General features: G+C 47.2%; 1 protein-coding gene across 1 annotated transcript in view; it reads right to left on the minus strand.

The window, feature by feature from the left end:
* Window positions 1-24,298, minus strand: part of LOC306978050 (receptor-type tyrosine-protein phosphatase mu-like) — a 61,794-nt gene that overhangs the window by 7,732 nt on the left and 29,764 nt on the right. The window contains exons 7-17 of the mRNA XM_079576508.1: window positions 15,626-15,713; window positions 13,969-14,042; window positions 13,099-13,135; window positions 12,500-12,597; window positions 9,112-9,228; window positions 7,425-7,579; window positions 6,449-6,584; window positions 3,824-3,973; window positions 3,561-3,734; window positions 3,325-3,456; window positions 1,730-1,855 (exon numbers count right to left, since the gene is read on the minus strand). Coding sequence (XP_079432634.1) covers window positions 1,730-1,855; window positions 3,325-3,456; window positions 3,561-3,734; window positions 3,824-3,973; window positions 6,449-6,584; window positions 7,425-7,579; window positions 9,112-9,228; window positions 12,500-12,597; window positions 13,099-13,135; window positions 13,969-14,042; window positions 15,626-15,713 — 1,287 coding nt within the window. The remainder of the gene's footprint in view (window positions 1-1,729; window positions 1,856-3,324; window positions 3,457-3,560; window positions 3,735-3,823; window positions 3,974-6,448; window positions 6,585-7,424; window positions 7,580-9,111; window positions 9,229-12,499; window positions 12,598-13,098; window positions 13,136-13,968; window positions 14,043-15,625; window positions 15,714-24,298) is intronic.

Genomic DNA, 24,298 nt, shown 5'->3' on the forward strand with positions numbered 1-24,298 from the left:
CATATCTCAGTGTGGAAAAACACCGGCCTGTTGCTTTAAAGGGGGGGTATTATGCAAAATCGACTTTTTCAAGCTTTACATCATGTTATTAAGTCATTCCCTCATTAAAAACATGCCTGAAGTGTTGCCTTGGCACATTCACGTATTTTCGAGTAATCTGTAAAAACTCTGATGGCGGCCATTTTAGGGATAAAACGCCTGATTCCTTCAGGAAACGCCTCCGACCTCCAGGAGACGCCTCCGACCTTTCGTCACCAGCCGAGTAACCGACCACTGCTCCTCAGCAGAACCCCCTCCCCGCAGTGTCTAGCCCTAAGATGTAAACAGAGTCATCATGGAGGATTAGCTTCATGTGTTGTGAACCGGAGCCACAGCAGACTTTTACAAAGACACACATCAGTGTTTCTGTTACCGAAACACCCAGGATTCAAACCGGTGACAAGAACGCTTATTTCAGTGTCTGGTTCTGCGCTGGGCCTTGATGATGCACAGAGCCTCCGGAGAAAGCTAATGCTAAGCTAAACCTCGAGTCATCACGTGAAAACGAGAAATATGCACAAATAAAGTCAATAAAACCACCACACACATAAAGAACCGTTTAACAATGATCACACACTGAGTCTGGCTTGTTGATTTGGAAGTTTATTGCTCACATTTCATCTACAATGGGTCATAGCCGAGTGGTTTTCTCCCGGAGCTAACAAGCTAGCAGCGACAAGCTAATGGGAAAATTCACTGAATACAAGCAGCATATTATGCATTGAAAACGTCACTAAAACAGGCAACTGCTTGAAGCAGCCTTTATGACGATCACACACGGAGCCGGGCTTGTTGATTTTGTAGTTTATTGCTCACATTTCATCTACAGTGAGTCGTAGCCGAGTGGTTTCTCCCGGAGCTAAGGCACTATTAGCCACGACAAGCTAACAACCTTCACCTTCACAACATTCATTGAAAACAGGCAGCATATTATGCACAAATAACGTCAATAAAGCAGCAACTACTCGAAGCAGCCTTTACGATGATCACACAATGAGCCTGGCTTTACACATGTGTGGTTTATTACAGACTTTTCATCAACAATGAGCTGTAGTCGATTATAACAAGCTAACGGGTAACCTCGAAAAACCATTGTCCACCTGCACAGATAATGTCCGTCTTTTGAATGGTATGGGCTCCTGCAGATCCTGGTGTCGTCCATGGGGGTATAGTTAGAGATCCATAGGGCAGATGCAAAGAGAAGCCTCCAAACAGCAGTTATTTTTCAGGCAAGAGCCCCTTCCAAGCGTCCGGTGTGGAAGGTTCGTCTCCAAATAATATCCTGTGTGGCCATTGTTCCCAAAGTGATAAACAGCAGCTCCTTTCCAACAATAAAAATTAAAATGCACCGATCGTAGTTTCAATACTGTTGAGAAAGTGTTGTGATGCCACAGACAGCGTGTGGAGGGGGCGTGTTGGAAAGGGTCAGGGAGCGTCTTAAAGAGACAGAGGCCTATTTCAAGACATTCACTACAGCCATTTTGAAAGAGCAATTTTATACAAGGCAGTTATTCTAATTTACTGCATTTACAGACCAGCAGAAGGTTTCGTCATCATTGTAGTGTGCTATAGACTGGTGCTATGTGGCTGAAAAAAGCATAATACCCCCTCTTTAAAGCCACAGTAGGGGGCGCTCTCTGGGCTACAGCAGGGTGTAGTGTATTAAAGCCACAGTAGGGGGCGCTCTTACCCGGGCCGTGTTGTAGATCCTAAATATCCGGCTGATCACGTCCTCCTCCAGATCTGCAGAAACAAACTCCACCTGAAGAGACCCGAGTCTGATCACCCCGTCCTCCGGCCAGTACTGCGGACACAGCTGCGGAACAGGAGTACTTCAGATACTGCAGATACTTCAGATACTTCAGATACTTCAGATACTTCAGACACTTCAGATACTTCAGATACTTCAGACACTACAGATACTTCAGACACTTCAGATACTGCATATACTTCAGAAACTTCAGACACTTCAGACACTTCAGACACTTCAGACACTTCAGATACTTCAGACACTTCAGATACTGCATATACTTCAGAAACTTCAGACACTTCAGACACTTCAGACACTTCAGATACTGCATATACTTCAGACACTTCAGACACTTCAGATACTTCAGACACTTCAGATACTGCATATACTTCAGAAACTTCAGACACTTCAGACACTTCAGATACTGCATATACTTCAGACACTTCAGACACTACAGATACTTCAGACACTTCAGATACTGCATATACTTCAGAAACTTCAGACACTTCAGACACTTCAGACACTTCAGATACTGCATATACTTCAGAAACTTCAGAAACTTCAGACACTTCAGACACTTCAGACACTTCAGATACTGCATATACTTCAGACACTTCAGATACTTCAGACACTTCAGATACTTCAGACACTGCAGACACTTCAGACACTTCAGATACTTCAGATACTTCAGACACTTCAGACACTTCAGATACTTCAGACACTGCAGACACTTCAGACACTTCAGATACTTCAGATACTTCAGACACTTCAGATACTGCAGATACTTCAGACACTTCAGACACTTCAGATACTTCAGACACTTCAGATACTTCAGACACTTCAGATACTTCAGACACTGCAGACACTTCAGAAACTTCAGAAACTTCAGACACTTCAGACACTTCAGACACTTCAGATACTGCATATACTTCAGACACTTCAGATACTTCAGACACTTCAGATACTTCAGACACTGCAGACACTTCAGACACTTCAGATACTTCAGATACTTCAGACACTTCAGACACTTCAGATACTTCAGACACTGCAGACACTTCAGACACTTCAGATACTTCAGATACTTCAGACACTTCAGACACTTCAGATACTGCAGATACTTCAGACACTTCAGACACTTCAGATACTTCAGACACTTCAGATACTTCAGACACTTCAGATACTTCAGACACTGCAGACACTTCAGACACTTCAGATACTTCAGACACTTCAGATACTTCAGACACTTCAGATACTTCAGACACTGCAGACACTTCAGATACTTCAGATACTTCAGACACTTCAGATACTTCAGACACTTCAGATAGTACAGATACTTCAGACACTTCAGACACTGCAGATACTTCAGAAACTTCAGACACTTCAGACACTTCAGACACTGCAGATACTTCAGATACTTCAGACACTTCAGACACTGCAGATACTTCAGATACTTCAGACACTTCACACACTTCAGATACTTCAGATACTGCAAATACTTCAGATACTGCAGTACTACAGCCCTCCCCCTGTCTCACCTGGGCCGGGTCCACGTCGTTCAGCATGACGATGGAGGAGCAGTGATAGTCCAGCACGAGTCTCCAGAAGTCCTTGACCGTGTTGGGCAGCGGGTGCTGAGTCACGATGAAGGCGGACGGCTGTTTGTAGCTCTGGAACAAGAGAAGAACCCGAGATCATACATGTGCAGATCTTCCACACGTCATCGTTCATATGATCAGTGCGGGAGAGACGTTTGCAAAGAGCGGAGCCTCACGTCCATGAGCGCGGCGTTGATGTAGTTGGAGCTCTCCCCGTCCAGGCTGATGAGGAACGGCAGGCATCGATCTGGAGGCAACACGTCCATCACGCGGTTCTTCTCATGGTTACGAGGCAGCAGCGCAATACTGCAGTCCTCCACACGGAGCGTCGGGGTCACCATGTTCAGCGTCTGCGGGAGCACCGGGTACGAGGGGGTCATGAGGGGGTCACGAGGGGGTTATAAACAGTAATAACGGCGACAGAGGAGGACACACTGACCCTGAACTCCTCTTTGATCTGGCAGGAGTTGGTCTGAGGGTCGAGGCGGTTCATCTCGTAATAAACCGACCGCAGCTGATTGGCCGGGATCGCCGTGTCACCGCAGAGACACGCCTCCAAGATGGCGTCGTGGATGAAGACGTACTGCTCCTGGAAAACAGAGGACCCCAGGTGAGGGACAACAAACATGGCCGCCACATTCAGGTGGTCTGGGAACTAAAAGGCAACATGTGATCATTCAGGAATCATCAGGAAACTTCTGAAGAAACTGGCTCCACTTCTCCATCGTGTCACTTAGTTTGTGTCTTTCACCTAAAGCTGTTCTTACATCATGTTCCTGGTCTGTAGCGTGGCCGAGCAGTTAAAGTGGGCCGACCCTTATGCAGACCACTGGCCCACTTCCTCACCTCGGTCTGGACCATGTTGACCTGTTTCCTCACCTCGGTCTGGACCATGTTGACCCGTTTCCTCACCTCGGTCTGGACCATGTTGACCCACTTCCTCACCTCAGTCTGGACCATGTTGACCCACTTCCTCACCTCGGTCTGGACCATGTTGACCCACTTCCTCACCTCGGTCTGGGCCATGTTGACCCACTTCCTCACCTCGGTCTGGACCATGTTGACCCGTTTCCTCACCTCGGTCTGGACCATGTTGACCCACTTCCTCACCTCGGTCTGGACCATGTTGACCCACTTCCTCACCTCGGTCTGGACCATGTTGACCCACTTCCTCACCTCGGTCTGGACCATGTTGACCCACTTCCTCACCTCGGTCTGGACCATGTTGACCCACTTCCTCACCTCGGTCTGGACCATGTTGACCCACTTCCTCACCTCGGTCTGGACCATGTTGACCCACTTCCTCACCTCGGTCTGGACCATGTTGACCCACTTCCTCACCTCGGTCTGGACCATGTTGACCTGTTTCCTCACCTCGGTCTGGACCATGTTGACCTGTTTCCTCACCTCGGTCTGGACCATGTTGACCTGTTTCCTCACCTCGGTCTGGACCATGTTGACCCACTTCCTCACCTCGGTCTGGACCATGTTGACCCACTTCCTCACCTCGGTCTGGACCATGTTGACCCACTTCCTCACCTCGGTCTGGACCATGTTGACCCACTTCCTCACCTCGGTCTGGACCATGTTGACCTGTTTCCTCACCTCGGTCTGGACCATGTTGACCTGTTTCCTCACCTCGGTCTGGACCATGTTGACCCACTTCCTCACCTCGGTCTGGACCATGTTTGACCCACTTCCTCACCTCGGTCTGGACCATGTTGACCCACTTCCTCACCTCGGTCTGGACCATGTTGACCTGTTTCCTCACCTCGGTCTGGACCATGTTGACCTGTTTCCTCACCTCGGTCTGGACCATGTTGACCTGTTTCCTCACCTCGGTCTGGACCATGTTGACCCACTTCCTCACCTCGGTCTGGACCATGTTTGACCCACTTCCTCACCTCGGTCTGGACCATGTTTGACCCACTTCCTCACCTCGGTCTGGACCATGTTGACCCACTTCCTCACCTCGGTCTGGACCATGTTGACCCACTTCCTCACCTCGGTCTGGACCATGTTGACCTGTTTCCTCACCTCGGTCTGGACCATGTTGACCTGTTTCCTCACCTCGGTCTGGACCATGTTGACCCACTTCCTCACCTCGGTCTGGACCATGTTTGACCCACTTCCTCACCTCGGTCTGGACCATGTTGACCCACTTCCTCACCTCGGTCTGGACCATGTTGACCTGTTTCCTCACCTCGGTCTGGACCATGTTGACCTGTTTCCTCACCTCGGTCTGGACCATGTTGACCTGTTTCCTCACCTCGGTCTGGACCATGTTGACCCACTTCCTCACCTCGGTCTGGACCATGTTTGACCCACTTCCTCACCTCGGTCTGGACCATGTTTGACCCACTTCCTCACCTCGGTCTGGACCATGTTGACCCACTTCCTCACCTCGGTCTGGACCATGTTGACCCACTTCCTCACCTCGGTCTGGACCATGTTTGACCCACTTCCTCACCTCGGTCTGGACCATGTTGACCTGTTTCCTCACCTCGGTCTGGACCATGTTGACCCACTTCCTCACCTCGGTCTGGACCATGTTGACCCGCTTCCTCACCTCGGTCTGGACCATGTTGACCTGTTTCCTCACCTCGGTCTGGACCATGTTGACCCACTTCCTCACCTCGGTCTGGACCATGTTGACCCACTTCCTCACCTCGGTCTGGGCCATGTTGACCCACTTCCTCACCTCGGTCTGGACCATGTTGACCCACTTCCTCACCTCGGTCTGGACCATGTTGACCCACTTCCTCACCTCGGTCTGGACCATGTTGACCCACTTCCTCACCTTGGTCTGGACCATGTTGACCCACTTCCTCACCTCGGTCTGGACCATGTTGACCCACTTCCTCACCTCGGTCTGGACCATGTTGACCCACTTCCTCACCTCGGTCTGGACCATGTTGACCCACTTCCTCACCTCGGTCTGGACCATGTTGACCCACTTCCTCACCTCGGTCTGGACCATGTTGACCCGTTTCCTCACCTCGGTCTGGACCATGTTGACCCACTTCCTCACCTCGGTCTGGACCATGTTGACCCGTTTCCTCACCTCGGTCTGGACCATGTTGACCCGCCGCGCCCTCAGTTCTCGGACACAGTTGTAAATGTCGACCACGCCCTCGCGCTCGGCCATGTCCAGCATGATGTCGATGACGATGAAGCAGCCGGTCCTCCCTGCCCCGGCGCTGTAACGGGACAGAGCGGGTCAGAGGGGGGCAGAGCGGGTCAGAGTGGGTGTGACAAAGTGGGTTTGTCCCATTGTGTGTGTTTGTTGTTTTTTGTTTCGTTTGTAATATACACCAGCCAACAATAACCCTCAATTTATATCACATTGTCCATTTAAAACGTTGTTTATTAAGTTCCTCAGACATTTACCTGTACCACCTGGTGAGAAAGGAAGGGGCGTGGTCTATGTCGGCCATTTTAAAAACTTCAGGCTGAACCATGTGGAAGGGGAGAAACTAGGAATGGTGGGAGGTCCTTCCCCATTAGGGCAGGTATAAAAGCTGACTGCTGTAGTCACTAGGGGCCATTTTGTATCTGTGTCAGAAGTTCTGTTTGCGTGAGTAATAAATGTCTGGTGAGAACTCTATTTTGTTAAGTCTGCTCATTTCAACCCCTCGTGGCCAGCTTCCTTGAAATGGGCAGGCTTAACAAAATAGAGTTCTCACCAGACATTTATTACTCACGCAAACAGAACTTCTGACACACAGACACAAAATGGCCCCTTTGACTCCTCCGACCACACCTCTTCCCATTGCACACAGCGACAGTGGACCATCTCTCGGTTCCTTCACTCTTCACGGGTCCCAATGATCGCTCCTCCATAGAGATTGACTCCTCACGCACTGCAAGGGCCTTCTCCACACCGCACTGCTGTACTTCACGTGCCTCCAGTTGCTCCTTGGAATTTGAATCTCTTCCAGATTCAGCACACACTTCCTTATGCCTGGTTTTCACCTTTAGGTCCCACCCTTAAGGAGAGGGGCAGGGCCGGGTCAGGGACGGGTCGGGCCTACACTCACCTGCAGTGCACCACGGTGGGGCCGGCGGTGGGCGGGGTCTTGGCCTTGACCCGGCGGATGAACCCTAACAGGCCGGTGGCGTGGAGCGGGACGCCGTGGTCGGGCCAACCCGTGAAATGGAACTGGCGGATCTCCCGGATCTCAGCCACGCCCCTCTGAGGGCAGAATGAGGAGATCGTGAGAGCTAGAAACGAGTCTGGGCCAAACAAACAAAAATCACAGTTTGTGCAGAAGAAATAATGTGACTTTTACTGGAGTTTCTGTACTTGTACTTCAGTAATGAAACAAGTACTTTGGCCAGCGCTGCGTGTACCAGGTCACAGTGGTGCTAGTATTACTATTACTACTGTAGTATTAGTATTGTAGTATTAGTATTGTAGTATTAGTATGTTCCAGAGGTGGGAGTAAGTCACTACATGCAAGTCTCGAGTAAGTCCAAGTCAATCGGTCATGGGGTCAAGTCAAGTCAAGTCGCCTCAAGTCACAAACGCAGCGTGTCTCTTCTCAAGATGCCGTAATTTTGAACATTTAGGCTAAAATCAAACTTTTAAAACTCTCATGGATTTGGATTTAAAGTCTAGTTAATATTTAAACTCCACAACATTCAAAATGTATGTGTTATAAATAACTTAAAACGACTTAACAAATATGAAACAGAGTCTTTTAAACATGAGCTGCTTCTCCTTCAGTCTGAAACATAAATATAAAATAGTATTTTTATTTTTGTTTGTTTCTGGCGGTTTTTCTGTCAGTGGTTCCCCTGTGCTGCCCCAGCCCCTGTATACTCGGACTCGCCCCTGTAGCCCTCAGTCCCGCTGTCTCTGGGCTGTGGTGGATGTAAAATCACCTCTAAATCCTGTAAACTTTGTGTGAATGAATTAAAACATGGAAAAACCCTGAGATTCCTGTAGATGAATCAGCTCTGACATGGTGGTTCTGGAGGCTCCGTCTGCGCTGTAGGTCCAGCCCATTGTTTCAAACGTTTCCCGTAAATCTCCTCCTTTTCACTGTCTTTAGAAAACTTTTAATGCATTCAAAGAAACACGTGGTATTTCCTCCTGCCTTTAGCGCTGTGTTGATCAGACGCTCTAAAACCGAACACACATGTGGATAATCACCATAATGTAAACAAAGATGAGCCGCTTTAACCAAATGAATCCTGATTTTTCACAGTTTCACTCAAATAAATAATAATATAAAGTCACAGAGAGTCATTGAGAGTCACTGGCCTCAAGTCCAAGTCAAGTCTCGAGTCACAAACAGCAAGTCCCAAGTCAAGTCTTTTTGCAGCTTTGGTCGAGTCAGTCTCAAGTCTCGAAAACTGCGACTCGAGTCAAGTCATGTGACTCGAGTCAAGTCATGTGACTCGAGTCAAGTCATGTGACTCGAGTCAAGTCATGTGACTCGAGTCTCCCTCCTCTGGTATGTGCAGTATTAGTATGTGTAGTATTAGTATGTGCAGTAGTAGTATGTGCAGTATTAGTATGTGCAGTATTAGTATGTGCAGTATTAGTATGTGCAGTATTAGTATGTGCAGTATTAGTATGTGCAGTATTAGTATTGCAGTATTAGTATGTGCAGTAGTAGTATGTGCAGTATTAGTATGTGTAGTATTAGTATGTGCAGTATTAGTATTGCAGTAGTAGTATGTGCAGTATTAGTATGTGTAGTATTAGTATTGCAGTACCTTCTCCACGGCGAAGGTCCGGATCACGTACTCCGACAGCAGCTCCGTCTCGATCAGAGTCACTTTCATGTCCCCGTAAATCTCAGTGTCGTCGGGCCAGTATTTACAGCACTTCACCTGAAGCAGAGAGAGAAGAGTCACGGACAGACGACTCTCTGAGAGTCACGGACAGACGACTCTCTGAGAGTCACGGACAGACGACTCTCTGAGAGTCACGGACAGACGACTCTCTGAGAGTCACGGACAGACGACTCTCTGAGGAGTCACGGACAGACGACTCTCTGAGAGTCACGGACGACTCTCTGAGAGTCACGGACAGACGACTCTCTGAGGAGTCACGGACAGACGACTCTCTGAGAGTCACGGACAGACGACTCTCTGAGAGTCACGGACGACTCTCTGAGAGTCACGGACAGACGACTCTCTGAGGAGTCACGGACAGACGACTCTCTGAGAGTCACAGACGACTCTCTGAGAGTCACAGACGACTCTCTGAGAGTCACGGACGACTCTCTGAAGAGTCACGGACAGACGACTCTCTGAGAGTCACAGACGACTCTCTGAGAGTCACGGACGACTCTCTGAGGAGTCACGGACAGACGACTCTCTGAGAGTCACAGACGACTCTCTGAGAGTCACGGACGACTCTCTGAGGAGTCACGGACAGACGACTCTCTGAGAGTCACGGACAGACGACTCTCTGAGAGTCACGGACAGACGACTCTCTGAGAGTCACGGACGACTCTCTGAGGAGTCACGGACAGACGACTCTCTGAGGAGTCACGGACAGACGACTCTCTGAGGAGTCACGGACAGACGACTCTCTGAGAGTCACAGACGACTCTCTGAGAGTCACGGACAGACGACTCTCTGAGAGTCACAGACGACTCTCTGAGGAGTCACGGACAGACGACTCTCTGAGAGTCACGGACGACTCTCTGAGGAGTCACGGACAGACGACTCTCTGAGAGTCACAGACGACTCTCTGAGGAGTCACGGACAGACGACTCTCTGAGAGTCACAGACGACTCTCTGAGGAGTCACGGACAGACGACTCTCTGAGAGTCACAGACGACTCTCTGAGAGTCACGGACAGACGACTCTCTGAGAGTCACAGACGACTCTCTGAGGAGTCACGGACAGACGACTCTCTGAGAGTCACGGACGACTCTCTGAGGAGTCACGGACAGACGACTCTCTGAGAGTCACGGACGACTCTCTGAGGAGTCACGGACAGACGACTCTCTGAGAGTCACAGACGACTCTCTGAGAGTCACGGACAGACGACTCTCTGAGAGTCACGGACAGACGACTCTCTGAGAGTCACGGACGACTCTCTGAGGAGTCACGGACAGACGACTCTCTGAGAGTCACAGACGACTCTCTGAGAGTCACAGACGACTCTCTGAGAGTCACGGACAGACGACTCTCTGAGAGTCACGGACAGACGACTCTCTGAGAGTCACGGACAGACGACTCTCTGAGAGTCACGGACGACTCTCTGAGGAGTCACGGACAGACGACTCTCTGAGGAGTCACGGACAGACGACTCTCTGAGAGTCACAGACGACTCTCTGAGAGTCACGGACGACTCTCTGAAGAGTCACGGACAGACGACTCTCTGAGAGTCACAGACGACTCTCTGAGAGTCACGGACAGACGACTCTCTGAGAGTCACGGACGACTCTCTGAGAGTCACGGACAGACGACTCTCTGAGAGTCACGGACAGACGACTCTCTGAGAGTCACGGACAGACGACTCTCTGAGGAGTCACGGACAGACGACTCTCAGAGAGTCACGGACAGACGACTCTCTGAGGAGTCACAGACGACTCTCTGAGGAGTCACAGACGACTCTCTGAGGAGTCACGGACAGACGACTCTCTGAGAGTCACGGACAGACGACTCTCTGAGGAGTCACGGACAGACGACTCTCAGAGAGTCACGGACAGACGACTCTCTGAGAGTCACGGACAGACGACTCTCTGAGGAGTCACGGACAGACGACTCTCTGAGAGTCACGGACAGACGACTCTCTGAGAGTCACGGACAGACGACTCTCTGAGGAGTCACGGACAGACGACTCTCAGAGAGTCACGGACAGACGACTCTCTGAGGAGTCACAGACGACTCTCAGAGAGTCACAGACAGACGACTCTCTGAGGAGTCACAGACGACTCTCTGAGAGTCACGGACAGACGACTCTCTGAGAGTCACGGACAGACGACTCTCTGAGGAGTCACAGACGACTCTCTGAAGAGTCACGGACAGACGACTCTCTGAGGAATATCCAGAGCCGGTTCTTCCTATACTATGCAAGTTGCGTAGGGCCCCCGCGGCTGCAAGGGCCCCGCATCTCAGTCAAACTACGGTGTTGTTTCACTGATTAACCAACGCGTTGTTACGGGGACAGACTCTGACAGCCGCACTCACTCTCCGCCTACTTCGCCGCATATAAAACCAAAACAGAGCATCTGCAAGTGGATGAGCAGGAGAGACCGACCGCCTTCCCCGTCTCTCCCAACACGCGAGTGCTTCTCCGCTCGTGTCCCACTCGGCGTCTGTCTCCCGGTTCTCGCTTCGCCTCATGCTTCGCCTCATGCTTCGCCTCATGCTTCGCCTCATGCTTCGCCTCATGCTTCGCCTCATGCTTCGCCTCATGCTTCGCCTCATGCTTCGCCTCCTCCGCGGCTGCATCATGTCCCCGTGTCCCGGCGCTGCTCATGTTTTCTCTGCGCGGACTCGAGGCATCGGCCACACACTCATTTAAACTCTCTTCTTGTTGTGTCTAGCGGAGAATCAGGACAGTAGTTTGATGATAGACGAGAGTAAAGCGGAGAATCAGGACAGTAGTTTGATGACAGACGAGAGTAAAGCCGTGTCCGTGGCCTTTTTATCTCAAAGAGGAGTTGAATCCACCTGGTTCTCACGAGCACAGTAACTCACAGTAACTCTGGTTCTCTGAATGTGCACAGTCTATAACGAGTTGGGCGACTCACAGGCTGATTCTCAGTGGTCAGACAGAAATAACCGTCAGGAGCAGGTTTCAGTTTTAAATCAGCGGTTCCCAAACTGTGGGTCAGGGACCCGAGGTGAGAGAATGGGCCCATTTGCCATTTTCCATTTTAAAAAATGGGGGAGATAGACTAGTGTCGTCCTAAATCCCAGTTGGACGATGGCTTAGTGGTTAGTGGTTCTCACACAGAGGTGCAGGGCCTGAATTGCGGTCATTATTTTCCACTTCTGCTTTACTGCACAGTGGAACCGTTTATGACCGTGAACAGGTCCGCCCTTTGCCGAATAACCATGGGATGCGACTGTAGGGCCCCCATGTGGATTTTTGCTTAGGGCCCCAGAAGGGCCAGCACCGGCTCTGGGAATAACTCACCCGCCCGACCTCCACCAGGTTGGTCACCATGACGACGGCCGCCGTGTTCTCCTGCCAAACCATCCTCCAGAAATCATAAACCGTCTCCTGCATCGGCCCTGGAGCAGAAACACAAACTTTACCGACAAACCAAACAAACAACAACAACAAACAACAAACAACAACAGACACCAGCCCACACTGCAGAGAGCTGCGGCTCAGGTGGGGGTAACTGTCGCAGAACAACCATGAGGTGTGGCGTTTTTAAAAGTGCTGTTTCCTGTTTTCCAGGAGCCACGTGGAGCTGTGGACACATGTGGGTGTGGACTGTCCCCCCCCCCAGTATTTTACTGCACTAAGTTTCATCTGGACTCAGCCCCAGAGCTACAGCCTCATCTAAGCCTCTAGTTACTCCATAATAACAAAGAACATGGGCCCAGGGTTAAGGCCACGAGTAGAGAGGCCTCTGACTAACTGTGGACCTTTAAAAGATCCCATAGGAGACGTTAAAGTACAGGATCCATGAGAGTATCGACAGACACCCATCCCTCACCCCCCTGTAGGCCTCACCCCCCTGTGGACCTCACCCCCCTGTGGACCTCACCCCCCCCGGGCCTCACCTTGTGTGGCGATGTAGTGGTTCGGCCGGTGATATCCCTGAAACACAAAGGGTCAATGTGAGCTGCAGTTCACACGAGCGCCACCAGAGGGAGACAGAGTCCACAGAAACAAACAGGCCTGAAACAGAGACTCAAACTCACACTGATTATTCACACTTTGGTTTCAGCTCAAATCTATCTTTTCCCCCATTTTTTTCTTCTTCAATTCACTATTTTTCCCATAATTGTTGCTCATTTTCATTTTCGTGACTAATATTTTCCCCACATGACGTCGCAGCTGAACCAGATCGTCCACATGATTCAGTTTCATCAGTTCCTCAGGCTCAGGTTTAGATTTGGATAAAACTGACCTGGAGACAAAGCGCTGGTTAAAGCGGGGTCAGAGGTCATTAATGGACAGCAGAAGCTTCACTGTGGCGTCTGATGGCGGTCTGAACCCCCCCCCTCGGCGTCTGAACCCCCCCTCGGCGCTCTGAAGGCGGCGCTCTGAAGCCGCTCTCCCACACTAACCCGGATGCCCTTCCTCTGATGGTTATTCTTATCGCGGCGCGGAGGAGGAGGAGGACGAGGAGCCGCCGGAGCTTTAGAAAAACACGTCTCTTTTTTGAAAACATCACAAACAGGAAGTGGACACCGCGGCCCGTCTCCGTGGAAACCATCGACCCGCACGCTTCAGCGCGACCTTTAGCGAGCGCGGCGGCGACACCGACCGGAGGAGCTCACATTTAATCAGGTTTATGAAAGAAACGGCACAAAGGAGGAAACATCAGGAGATTCCAGATGGAAAAACATGAGGCCAGTGTTTCACCAGCGATTTATCCTCGACTTTAAACATAATAAAACATGAAAAACAGGAGAGAAAAGACTCACGTCCACGTAGTTGGCGTTAATGTAGTCGGACCCGTCTCCGTCCGGAGCCTGAAGCCGAACTCTGGAGTGATCGTCTGAAACAAGGAGGAGGCGTCAGCCACAGAAACTGTATATACACATATATATATTGAGTTTTATTCTTATTTATAGTTTTTAATGTGTTTTTATTTATATTTATTCTTTTAAACTGTTTTATTCATATCTATTGTTTAGATATAGCGGTAGAGCTCATTTGCATTGTTTTGGTTTTATTGATTTTGTTGCATGTGCAGCACTTTGGAAACGTTTTGTTGTTTAAATGTGCTATATAAATAAAGTGGATTGGATTGGATTGGATATATATATATGTACATATATATATGTGTGTATATGGGTGTTTTTATGTGTTTTTGTATTTCTTGTTGTCTATTGTGATTCTTGTTTTTATCCTGGAAAGCGCTCTGGGCACCTTCTGGTTGTTGTTGGGCGCTATACAAAGAACATTTGATTGATATATATATATATATATATATGTGAGACAGGCCTCGACTCTGACAATGTTCAAATCCAGGCTGAAAACAGTTCTTTTTACCGATGCATATGACTGAAAGTGTTTTATCTGCACTCTCGCCTTTTACTGTGATTGATTAATTCTATGTTGATGTTTTTATTGATTCTATTTGTTTTCAACTGTGAAGCACTTTGAATTGCCTTGTGTATGAATTGTGCTCTACAAATAAACTTGCCTTGCCTATATACACACACACACACACACACACACACACACACACACACACACAATACGATAATTATACGAGTCCAGCACAGATGGAACATGTGACTGTGCAGTTTACTTCAGGAGATTAAAGCAGCTTCAAAGCTAATGCTAATGCTAACTGATACATGTAAAGCTATGGACACCGCTAGGCTAAGCTATTACATAGGAATGAATGGGCATTAAGCTAACGGTAGCGACATGTGCTAATTCTATCCACCTCATTCCGCCCCGCCCACTTTTGCCTCTTTGTGCCTCTGTTGTCCAGACACGTCCGGTCGAGCGCGAGGACGTTCATGTAAACGGAGAACGAGGGGAATCTTCTCAAACCTGACGTTCAGTCGGTTTGTGTAAAATGTTCATTTGCTCCGACACGTCGACTCTGCAGCGTTTCTCTGCGCGGCCGAAACACGGCTTTGTTTCCCTGTAGTGACTGATTTTATCTGGACTCCTCCCCCAGGTTAACAGAGGGGAGAAAAGGGGCGGGGACTATTCACGGCGACGCCCACCGAGCCTCCGGAATAAGGTGAATAAAAACTCTGCATCAGATCCTGGACTTCCTCACAGAGGCTTCAGGTAGCAGGTAGCAGTTTGTTTGCAGATGTTAGCATGCTACTGGTTAGCATTTAGCTTCAACAGCTCAAAGCCCACAAACATTTGGCCTTGGATGAACATGTGACAGAGGTCAGAGCTGTTGCTGTAGTATCACAGATGTGTTGAAGCTAAATGCTAGCCTGTAGCATGCTAACGTCTTGGCTGCGTCTCGGTGTTTTATCTTCATGAGCCGTGATTACGAGTAAATAAAAATGTCTTTCTTTTACATCCTGAGTAGAGTTACATGTAGTATTCAAAATGGCCGCCATGACAACACAGGTCACATGACGGACAGGCTGAAGGACCTACAGGCGATGATGTTTCCGTAGCGATTCTTCATCCGGTTCTCGTCCTTTTTGGCCGAGTCCCAGGGCGCCGACTGGCCCTCGAAGAAACTCTGAGGAGACACGTTATACATGTTTTATACGGGAAACAGGAAACGGCCGAGAAACACGTTATACATGTTTTATACGGGAAACAGGAAACAGGAAACGGCCGAGAAACACGTTATACATGTTTTATACGGGAAACAGGAAACAGGAAACGGCCGAGAAACACCTAACCCTAACTATCAGGACTATCAAGTCTAAACCAGGTCTAACTATCAGGACTATCAAGTCTAAACCAGGTCTAACTATCAGGACTAACAGGTCTAAACCAGGTCTAACTATCAGGACTATCAAGTCTAAACCAGGTCTAACTATCAGGACTAACAGGTCTAAACCAGGTCTAACTATCAGGACTATCAAGTCTAAACCAGGTCTAACTATCAGGACTAACAGGTCTAAACCAGGTCTAACTATCAGGACTATCAAGTCTAAACCAGGACTAACTATCAGGACTAACAGGTCTAAACCAGGTCTAACTATCAGGACTATCAAGTCTAAACCAGGTCTAACTATCAGGACTAACAGGTCTAAACCAGGTCTAACTATCAGGACTAACAGGTCTAAACCAGGACTAACTATCAGGACTAACAGGTCTAAACCAGGACTAACTATCAGGACTAACAGGTCTAAACCAGGACTAACTATCAGGACTATCAAGTCTAAACCAGGTCTAACTATCAGGACTATCAAGTCTAAACCAGGTCTAACTATCAGGACTATCAAGTCTAAACCAGGTCTAACTATCAGGACTAACAGGTCTAAACCAGGACTAACTATCAGGACTAACAGGTCTAAACCAGGACTAACTATCAGGACTAACAGGTCTAAACCAGGTCTAACTATCAGGACTAACAGGTCTAAACCAGGTCTAACTATCAGGACTAACAGGTCTAAACCAGGACTAACTATCAGGACTAACAGGACTAAACCAGGACTAACTATCAGGACTAACAGGTCTAAACCAGGTCTAAACCAGGTCTAACTATCAGGACTAACAGGTCTAAACCAGGTCTAACTATCAGGACTAACAGGTCTAAACCAGGTCTAACTATCAGGACTAACAGGTCTAAACCAGGTCTAACTATCAGGACTAACAGGTCTAAACCAGGACTAACTATCAGGACTAACAGGTCTAAACCAGGTCTAAACCAGGTCTAACTATCAGGACTAACAGGTCTAAACCAGGTCTAACTATCAGGACTAACAGGTCTAAACCAGGTCTAAACCAGGTCTAACTATCAGGACTATCAAGTCTAAACCAGGTCTAACTATCAGGACTAACAGGTCTAAACCAGGACTAACTATCAGGACTAACAGGTCTAAACCAGGACTAACTATCAGGACTAACAGGTCTAAACCAGGTCTAACTATCAGGACTAACAGGTCTAAACCAGGTCTAACTATCAGGACTAACAGGTCTAAACCAGGACTAACTATCAGGACTAACAGGACTAAACCAGGACTAACTATCAGGACTAACAGGTCTAAACCAGGTCTAAACCAGGTCTAACTATCAGGACTAACAGGTCTAAACCAGGTCTAACTATCAGGACTAACAGGTCTAAACCAGGTCTAACTATCAGGACTAACAGGTCTAAACCAGGTCTAACTATCAGGACTAACAGGTCTAAACCAGGACTAACTATCAGGACTAACAGGTCTAAACCAGGTCTAAACCAGGTCTAACTATCAGGACTAACAGGTCTAAACCAGGTCTAACTATCAGGACTAACAGGTCTAAACCAGGTCTAAACCAGGTCTAACTATCAGGACTAACAGGTCTAAACCAGGTCTAACTATCAGGACTATCAGGTCTAAACCAGGACTAAACCAGGTCTAACTATCAGGACTAACAGGTCTAAACCAGGACTAAACCAGGTCTAACTATCAGGACTAACAGGTCTAAACCAGGTCTAAACCAGGTCTAACTATCAGGACTATCAGGTCTAAACCAGGACTAAACCAGGTCTAACTATCAGGACTAACAGGTCTAAACCAGGTCTAAACCAGGTCTAACTATCAGGACTAACAGGTCTAAACCAGGTCTAACTATCAGGACTATCAGGTCTAAACCAGGACTAAACCAGGTCTAACTATCAGGACTAACAGGTCTAAACCAGGACTAAACCAGGTCTAACTATCAGGACTAACAGGTCTAAACCAGGTCTAAACCAGGTCTAACTATCAGGACTAACAGGTCTAAACCAGGTCTAACTATCAGGACTAACAGGTCTAAACCAGGTCTAAACCAGGTCTAACTATCAGGACTAACAGGTCTAAACCAGGTCTAAACCAGGTCTAACTATCAGGACTAACAGGTCTAAACCAGGTCTAACTATCAGGACTAACAGGTCTAAACCAGGTCTAAACCAGGTCTAACTATCAGGACTAACAGGTCTAAACCAGGTCTAACTATCAGGACTAACAGGTCTAAACCAGGTCTAACTATCAGGACTAACAGGTCTAAACCAGGTCTAACTATCAGGACTAACAGGTCTAAACCAGGTCTAACTATCAGGACTAACAGGTCTAAACCAGGTCTAACTATCAGGACTAACAGGTCTAAACCAGGACTAACTATCAGGACTAACAGGACTAAACCAGGTCTAACTATCAGGACTAACAGGTCTAAACCAGGACTAACTATCAGGACTAACAGGTCTAAACCAGGTCTAACTATCAGGACTAACAGGTCTAAACCAGGTCTAACTATCAGGACTATCAGGTCTAAACCAGGACTAACTATCAGGACTAACAGGTCTAAACCAGGACTAACTATCAGGACTAAACCAGGTCTAAACCAGGTCTAACTATCAGGACTAACAGGTCTAAACCAGGTCTAAACCAGGTCTAACTATCAGGACTAACAGGTCTAAACCAGGTCTAACTATCAGGACTAACAGGTCTAAACCAGGTCTAAACCAGGTCTAACTATCAGGACTAACAGGTCTAAACCAGGTCTAACTATCAGGACTAACAGGTCTAAACCAGGTCTAACTATCAGGACTAACAGGTCTAAACCAGGTCTAACTATCAGGACTAACAGGTCTAAACCAGGTCTAACTATCAGGACTAACAGGTCTAAACCAGGACTAACTATCAGGACTAACAGGTCTAAACCAGGTCTAACTATCAGGACTAACAGGTCTAAACCAGGACTAACTATCAGGACTAACAGGTCTAAACCAGGTCTAACTATCAGGACTAACAGGACTAAACCAGGACTAACTATCAGGACTAACAGGTCTAAACCAGGTCTAACTATCAGGACTAACAGGTCTAAACCAGGACTAACTATCAGGACTAACAGGTCTAAACCAGGTCTAACTATCAGGACTAACAGGTCTAAACCAGGTCTAACTATCAGGACTAACAGGTCTAAACCAGGACTAACTATCAGGACTAACAGGTCTAAACCAGGTCTAACTATCAGGACTAACAGGTCTAAACCAGGTCTAACTATCAGGACTAACAGGTCTAAACCAGGTCTAACTATCAGGACTAACAGGTCTAAACCAGGTCTAACTATCAGGACTATCAGGACTAACAGGTCTAACTATCAGGACTAACTATCAGGACTAACAGGTCTAAACCAGGTCTAAACCAGGTCTAACTATCAGGACTAACAGGTCTAAACCAGGTCTAACTATCAGGACTAACAGGTCTAAACCAGGTCTAACTATCAGGACTAACAGGTCTAAACCAGGTCTAACTATCAGGACTATCAGGACTAACAGGTCTAACTATCAGGACTAACAGGTCTAAACCAGGTCTAAACCAGGTCTAACTATCAGGACTAACAGGTCTAAACCAGGACTAACTATCAGGACTAACAGGTCTAAACCAGGACTAACTATCAGGACTAACAGGTCTAAACCAGGTCTAACTATCAGGACTAACAGGTCTAAACCAGGACTAACTATCAGGACTAACAGGTCTAAACCAGGACTAACTATCAGGACTAACAGGTCTAAACCAGGTCTAACTATCAGGACTAACAGGTCTAAACCAGGACTAACTATCAGGACTAACAGGTCTAAACCAGGTCTAACTATCAGGACTATCAGGACTAACAGGTCTAACTATCAGGACTAACTATCAGGACTAACAGGTCTAAACCAGGTCTAAACCAGGTCTAACTATCAGGACTAACAGGTCTAAACCAGGTCTAACTATCAGGACTAACAGGTCTAAACCAGGTCTAACTATCAGGACTAACAGGTCTAAACCAGGTCTAACTATCAGGACTATCAGGACTAACAGGTCTAACTATCAGGACTAACAGGTCTAAACCAGGTCTAAACCAGGTCTAACTATCAGGACTAACAGGTCTAAACCAGGACTAACTATCAGGACTAACAGGTCTAAACCAGGACTAACTATCAGGACTAACAGGTCTAAACCAGGTCTAACTATCAGGACTAACAGGTCTAAACCAGGTCTAACTATCAGGACTATCAGGTCTAAACCAGGACTAACTATCAGGACTAACAGGTCTAAACCAGGTCTAACTATCAGGACTAACAGGTCTAAACCAGGACTAACTATCAGGACTATCAGGTCTAAACCAGGACTAACTATCAGGACTAACAGGTCTAAACCAGGACTAACTATCAGGACTAAACCAGGTCTAAACCAGGACTAAACCAGGACTAACTACCAGGACTAAACCAGGTCTAAACCAGGTCTAAACCAGGTCTAAACCAGGACTAAACCAGGTCTAAACCAGGTCTAGCGTTGGCAGAGCTGTTGCACAGAGACCGTGAGAGTAAATAACGGAGGAGAAGGATCTGATTTAGTCCAATTACACTCAAACTCTCTGCAGTCTGACAGTCCCGCCACAGCGCAGGACTAAACCAGGACTAAACCTGGACTAAACCAGGTCTAAACCAGGTCTAAACCAGGTCTAAACCAGGTCTAAACCAGGTCTAAACCAGGTCTAAACCAGGCCTAGCGTTGGCAGAGCTGTTGCACAGAGACCGTGAGAGTAAATAACGGAGGAGAAGGATCTGATTTAGTCCAATTACACTCAAACTCTCTGCAGTCTGACAGTCCCGCCACAGCGCAGGACTAAACCGGGACTAAACCGGGACTAAACCAGGTCTAAACCAGGACTAAACCAGGTCTAAACCGGGACTAAACCAGGACTAAACCAGGACTAAACCAGGACTAAACCGGGACTAAACCAGGACTAAACCGGGACTAAACCAGGACTAAACCAGGACTAAACCAGGACCAAACCAGGACTAAACCAGGACTAAACCAGGACTAAAGCAGGACTAAACCAGGACTAAACCAGGACTAAAGCAGGACTAAACCGGGACTAAACCAGGACCAAACCAGGACTAAACCAGGACTAAACCAGGACTAAACCAGGACTAAACCAGGACTAAACCGGGACTAAACCAGGACTAAAGCAGGACTAAACCGGGACTAAACCAGGACTAAACCAGGTCTAAACCAGGACTAAACCAGGTCTAAACCGGGACTAAACCAGGACTAAACCAGGACTAAACCAGGACTAAACCGGGACTAAACCAGGACTAAACCAGGACTAAACCAGGACTAAACCAGGACTAAACCTGGGTCTGAGCCGGGTCTAAACCTGGGTCTGAGCCGGGTCTAAACCTGGGTCTGAGCCGGGTCTAAACCTGGGTCTGAGCCGGGTCTGGGCTGGTGTTTCCGGTACAAACGTCTCTGAGCTGACTCGAGCGTCTCTGAAATGTAAAACTGAGGGAAAGCGTCGCGTTTCTCAGAATAAATTTATCCCGAATCACAAGCCGCGTGTTTCAAAGCCCCGTCAGTCAGACAGCAGAATCGTTACCCCCCCCCCCCCACATTTCTTGACGTTGGAGCTGATTTTTCTCCTGCTTTTTCTGCTTATTTTAAACTGTTTCTTGTCTTTCTTCCCACACTTTGTTTAATTGCTAGTGTGAAACTGTAAAAAAAAAAAAAAAAAGTGTGATTATTACTGGGAGAAATATGAAAAAGTGGGGGAAGAAAAATAAAACACAAAAAAACTGTGGCTCAAAAATGTTTTCACCAATTTTCTCTTTTTTTTTCCTAATTTTTCCTCATTTTATTATTATAATTTTTTTTCTTTCTTTCTTTTCTCATTTGTCCCATATTCCTCGTCGTTGCAGATGAACCAGATGTTCCTCACATCATTGTCCTGTCTCCCGGTTCTGGATAAACCTGGTTCTGGTTCTGGATAAACCTGGTTCTGGATCTGGATAAACCTGGTTCTGGTTCTGGATAAACCTGGTTCTGGATAAACCTGGTTCTGGATAAACCTGGTTCAGGATAAACCTGGTTCAGGATAAACCTGGTTCAGGTTCAGGATAAACCTGGTTCTGGATAAACCTGGTTCAGGTTCAGGATAAACCTGGTTCTGGATAAACCTGGTTCTGGATAAACCTGGTTCTGGATAAACCTGGTTCTGGATAAACCTGGTTCTGGATAAACCTGGTTCAGGATAAACCTGGTTCTGGATAAACCTGGTTCTGGATAAACCTGGTTCAGGATAAACCTGGTTCAGGATAAACCTGGTTCTGGATAAACCTGGTTCTGGATAAACCTGGTTCAGGATAAACCTGGTTCAGGATAAACCTGGTTCAGGTTCAGGATAAACCTGGTTCTGGATAAACCTGGTTCAGGTTCAGGATAAACCTGGTTCTGGATAAACCTGGTTCTGGTTCTGGATAAACCTGGTTCTGGATAAACCTGGTTCTGGATAAACCTGGTTCAGGATAAACCTGGTTCAGGATAAACCTGGTTCTGGATAAACCTGGTTCTGGATAAACCTGGTTCAGGATAAACCTGGTTCTGGATAAACCTGGTTCAGGATAAACCTGGTTCTGGATAAACCTGGTTCTGGATAAACCTGGTTCAGGATAAACCTGGTTCTGGATAAACCTGGTTCTGGATAAACCTGGTTCTGGTTCTGGATAAACCTGGTTCTGGTTCTGGATAAACCTGGTTCTGGATAAACCTGGTTCTGGATAAACCTGGTTCTGGATAAACCTGGTTCAGGTTCAGGATAAACCTGGTTCAGGTTCAGGATAAACCTGGATCTGGATAAACCTGGTTCTGGATAAACCTGGATCTGGATAAACCTGGTTCTGGATAAACCTGGTTCAGGATAAACCTGGTTCTGGTTCTGGATAAACCTGGATCTGGATAAACCTGGTTCTGGATAAACCTGGTTCAGGATAAACCTGGTTCAGGTTCAGGATAAACCTGGTTCTGGATAAACCTGGATCTGGTTCTGGATAAACCTGGTTCAGGATAAACCTGGTTCTGGTTCTGGATAAACCTGGTTCTGGTTCTGGATAAACCTGGTTCTGGATAAACCTGGTTCTGGTTCTGGATAAACCTGGTTCTGGATAAACCTGGTTCTAGATAAACCTGGTTCTGGATAAACCTGGTTCTAGATAAACCTGGTTCTGGATAAACCTGGTTCTGGATAAACCTGGTTCTGGTATCGTCCGCAGCTCGTTTGGTTTAAAGCACAAACACAGGGGGATGAGACGGGGCTGCAGGATGTTTAGTCTTACCTCGTTGAGCTGACGTCGTTAGTGAAGCAGAAAGAGGAACAAACAACAGTTAGAAACAAAGCAGAGTTAAATAATGAAGCCTCTCTCTGAACAGCAGGGGGCGCCGTTTGGTAATAGTAAAAACACTCTTAGATCCGTCTCCATCACAGCCGTACATGTTCCTGAACGTCCCTGAACGCGGCGCCCGACCCCTGAAGCCCCGCCCCCCCCCGGTGTCCGGCCGTCGTCATGGCGACAAACCGCAGATTTAAAACGGTCCAAAAGGAGAGTTTCTGTTTGTGGGAGCGATGTTTGTGCACAGAGTTTTAATGGGAAAGCCCCGAGGCGTCTCTCTGCAGCCTCCAGGACACATGCATTATAGATCAGACCCGGAGCCGGAGCCAGAGCCAGGCGGAGCTCCACCTGCACCGGGGTTCAGGAGGCTGAGATATGCTCTTACCTGAGCTGTGACGAGTTCTTTAGGACCTGTCTGATCTTCAGTCACGTAAACACAGCGCAGACGGCGTTAGCATTTAGCCTCTCCCTCTCTCCTCTATAGCTCCAAAACAGGTCAAGATAGAAGCTACCAAGCTCTTCCACGTTTTCCCTATTTAAATATGGTTACGTGAAGTGTTCCACTACAAAGTATAATTACACACAATTACACAATGTGGATTTTCTAAGCGGATAAAAGGGGGAACTATATTGTAAGGCGTAATAATACCAGGAGTAGTTTGGCATCCGCGCAGTAAAGTGAAGATTACTGCACGGATTTCAAACTTGTGTTTTTTTGTCTTTTTTTTTTTTCATTTTTTTTTGTCAGTTTTGTGTAATTTTTATTTATCATTTTTTTGTCTTTTTTTGTGTTTTGTTTGTAATTTTTTAGTAATTTTTAGTAATTTTTTTTGCAAATTTTGGTCATTTTTTGTCATTTTCTTGTAATTTTTTTCCATTTTTTTTTGTAAATTTTTGTCATTTTTTGTCATTTTTCTGTATTTTTTTTTCCATTTTTATTTTTTTATTTTTAGTCATTTTTTTGTCGTTTTTTGGAAAAAAAA

This window comes from Gobius niger (genome assembly GCF_951799975.1).
Source record: "Gobius niger genome assembly, chromosome: 18".
In the NCBI taxonomy this organism is placed as follows: Eukaryota; Metazoa; Chordata; class Actinopteri; order Gobiiformes; family Gobiidae; genus Gobius; species Gobius niger.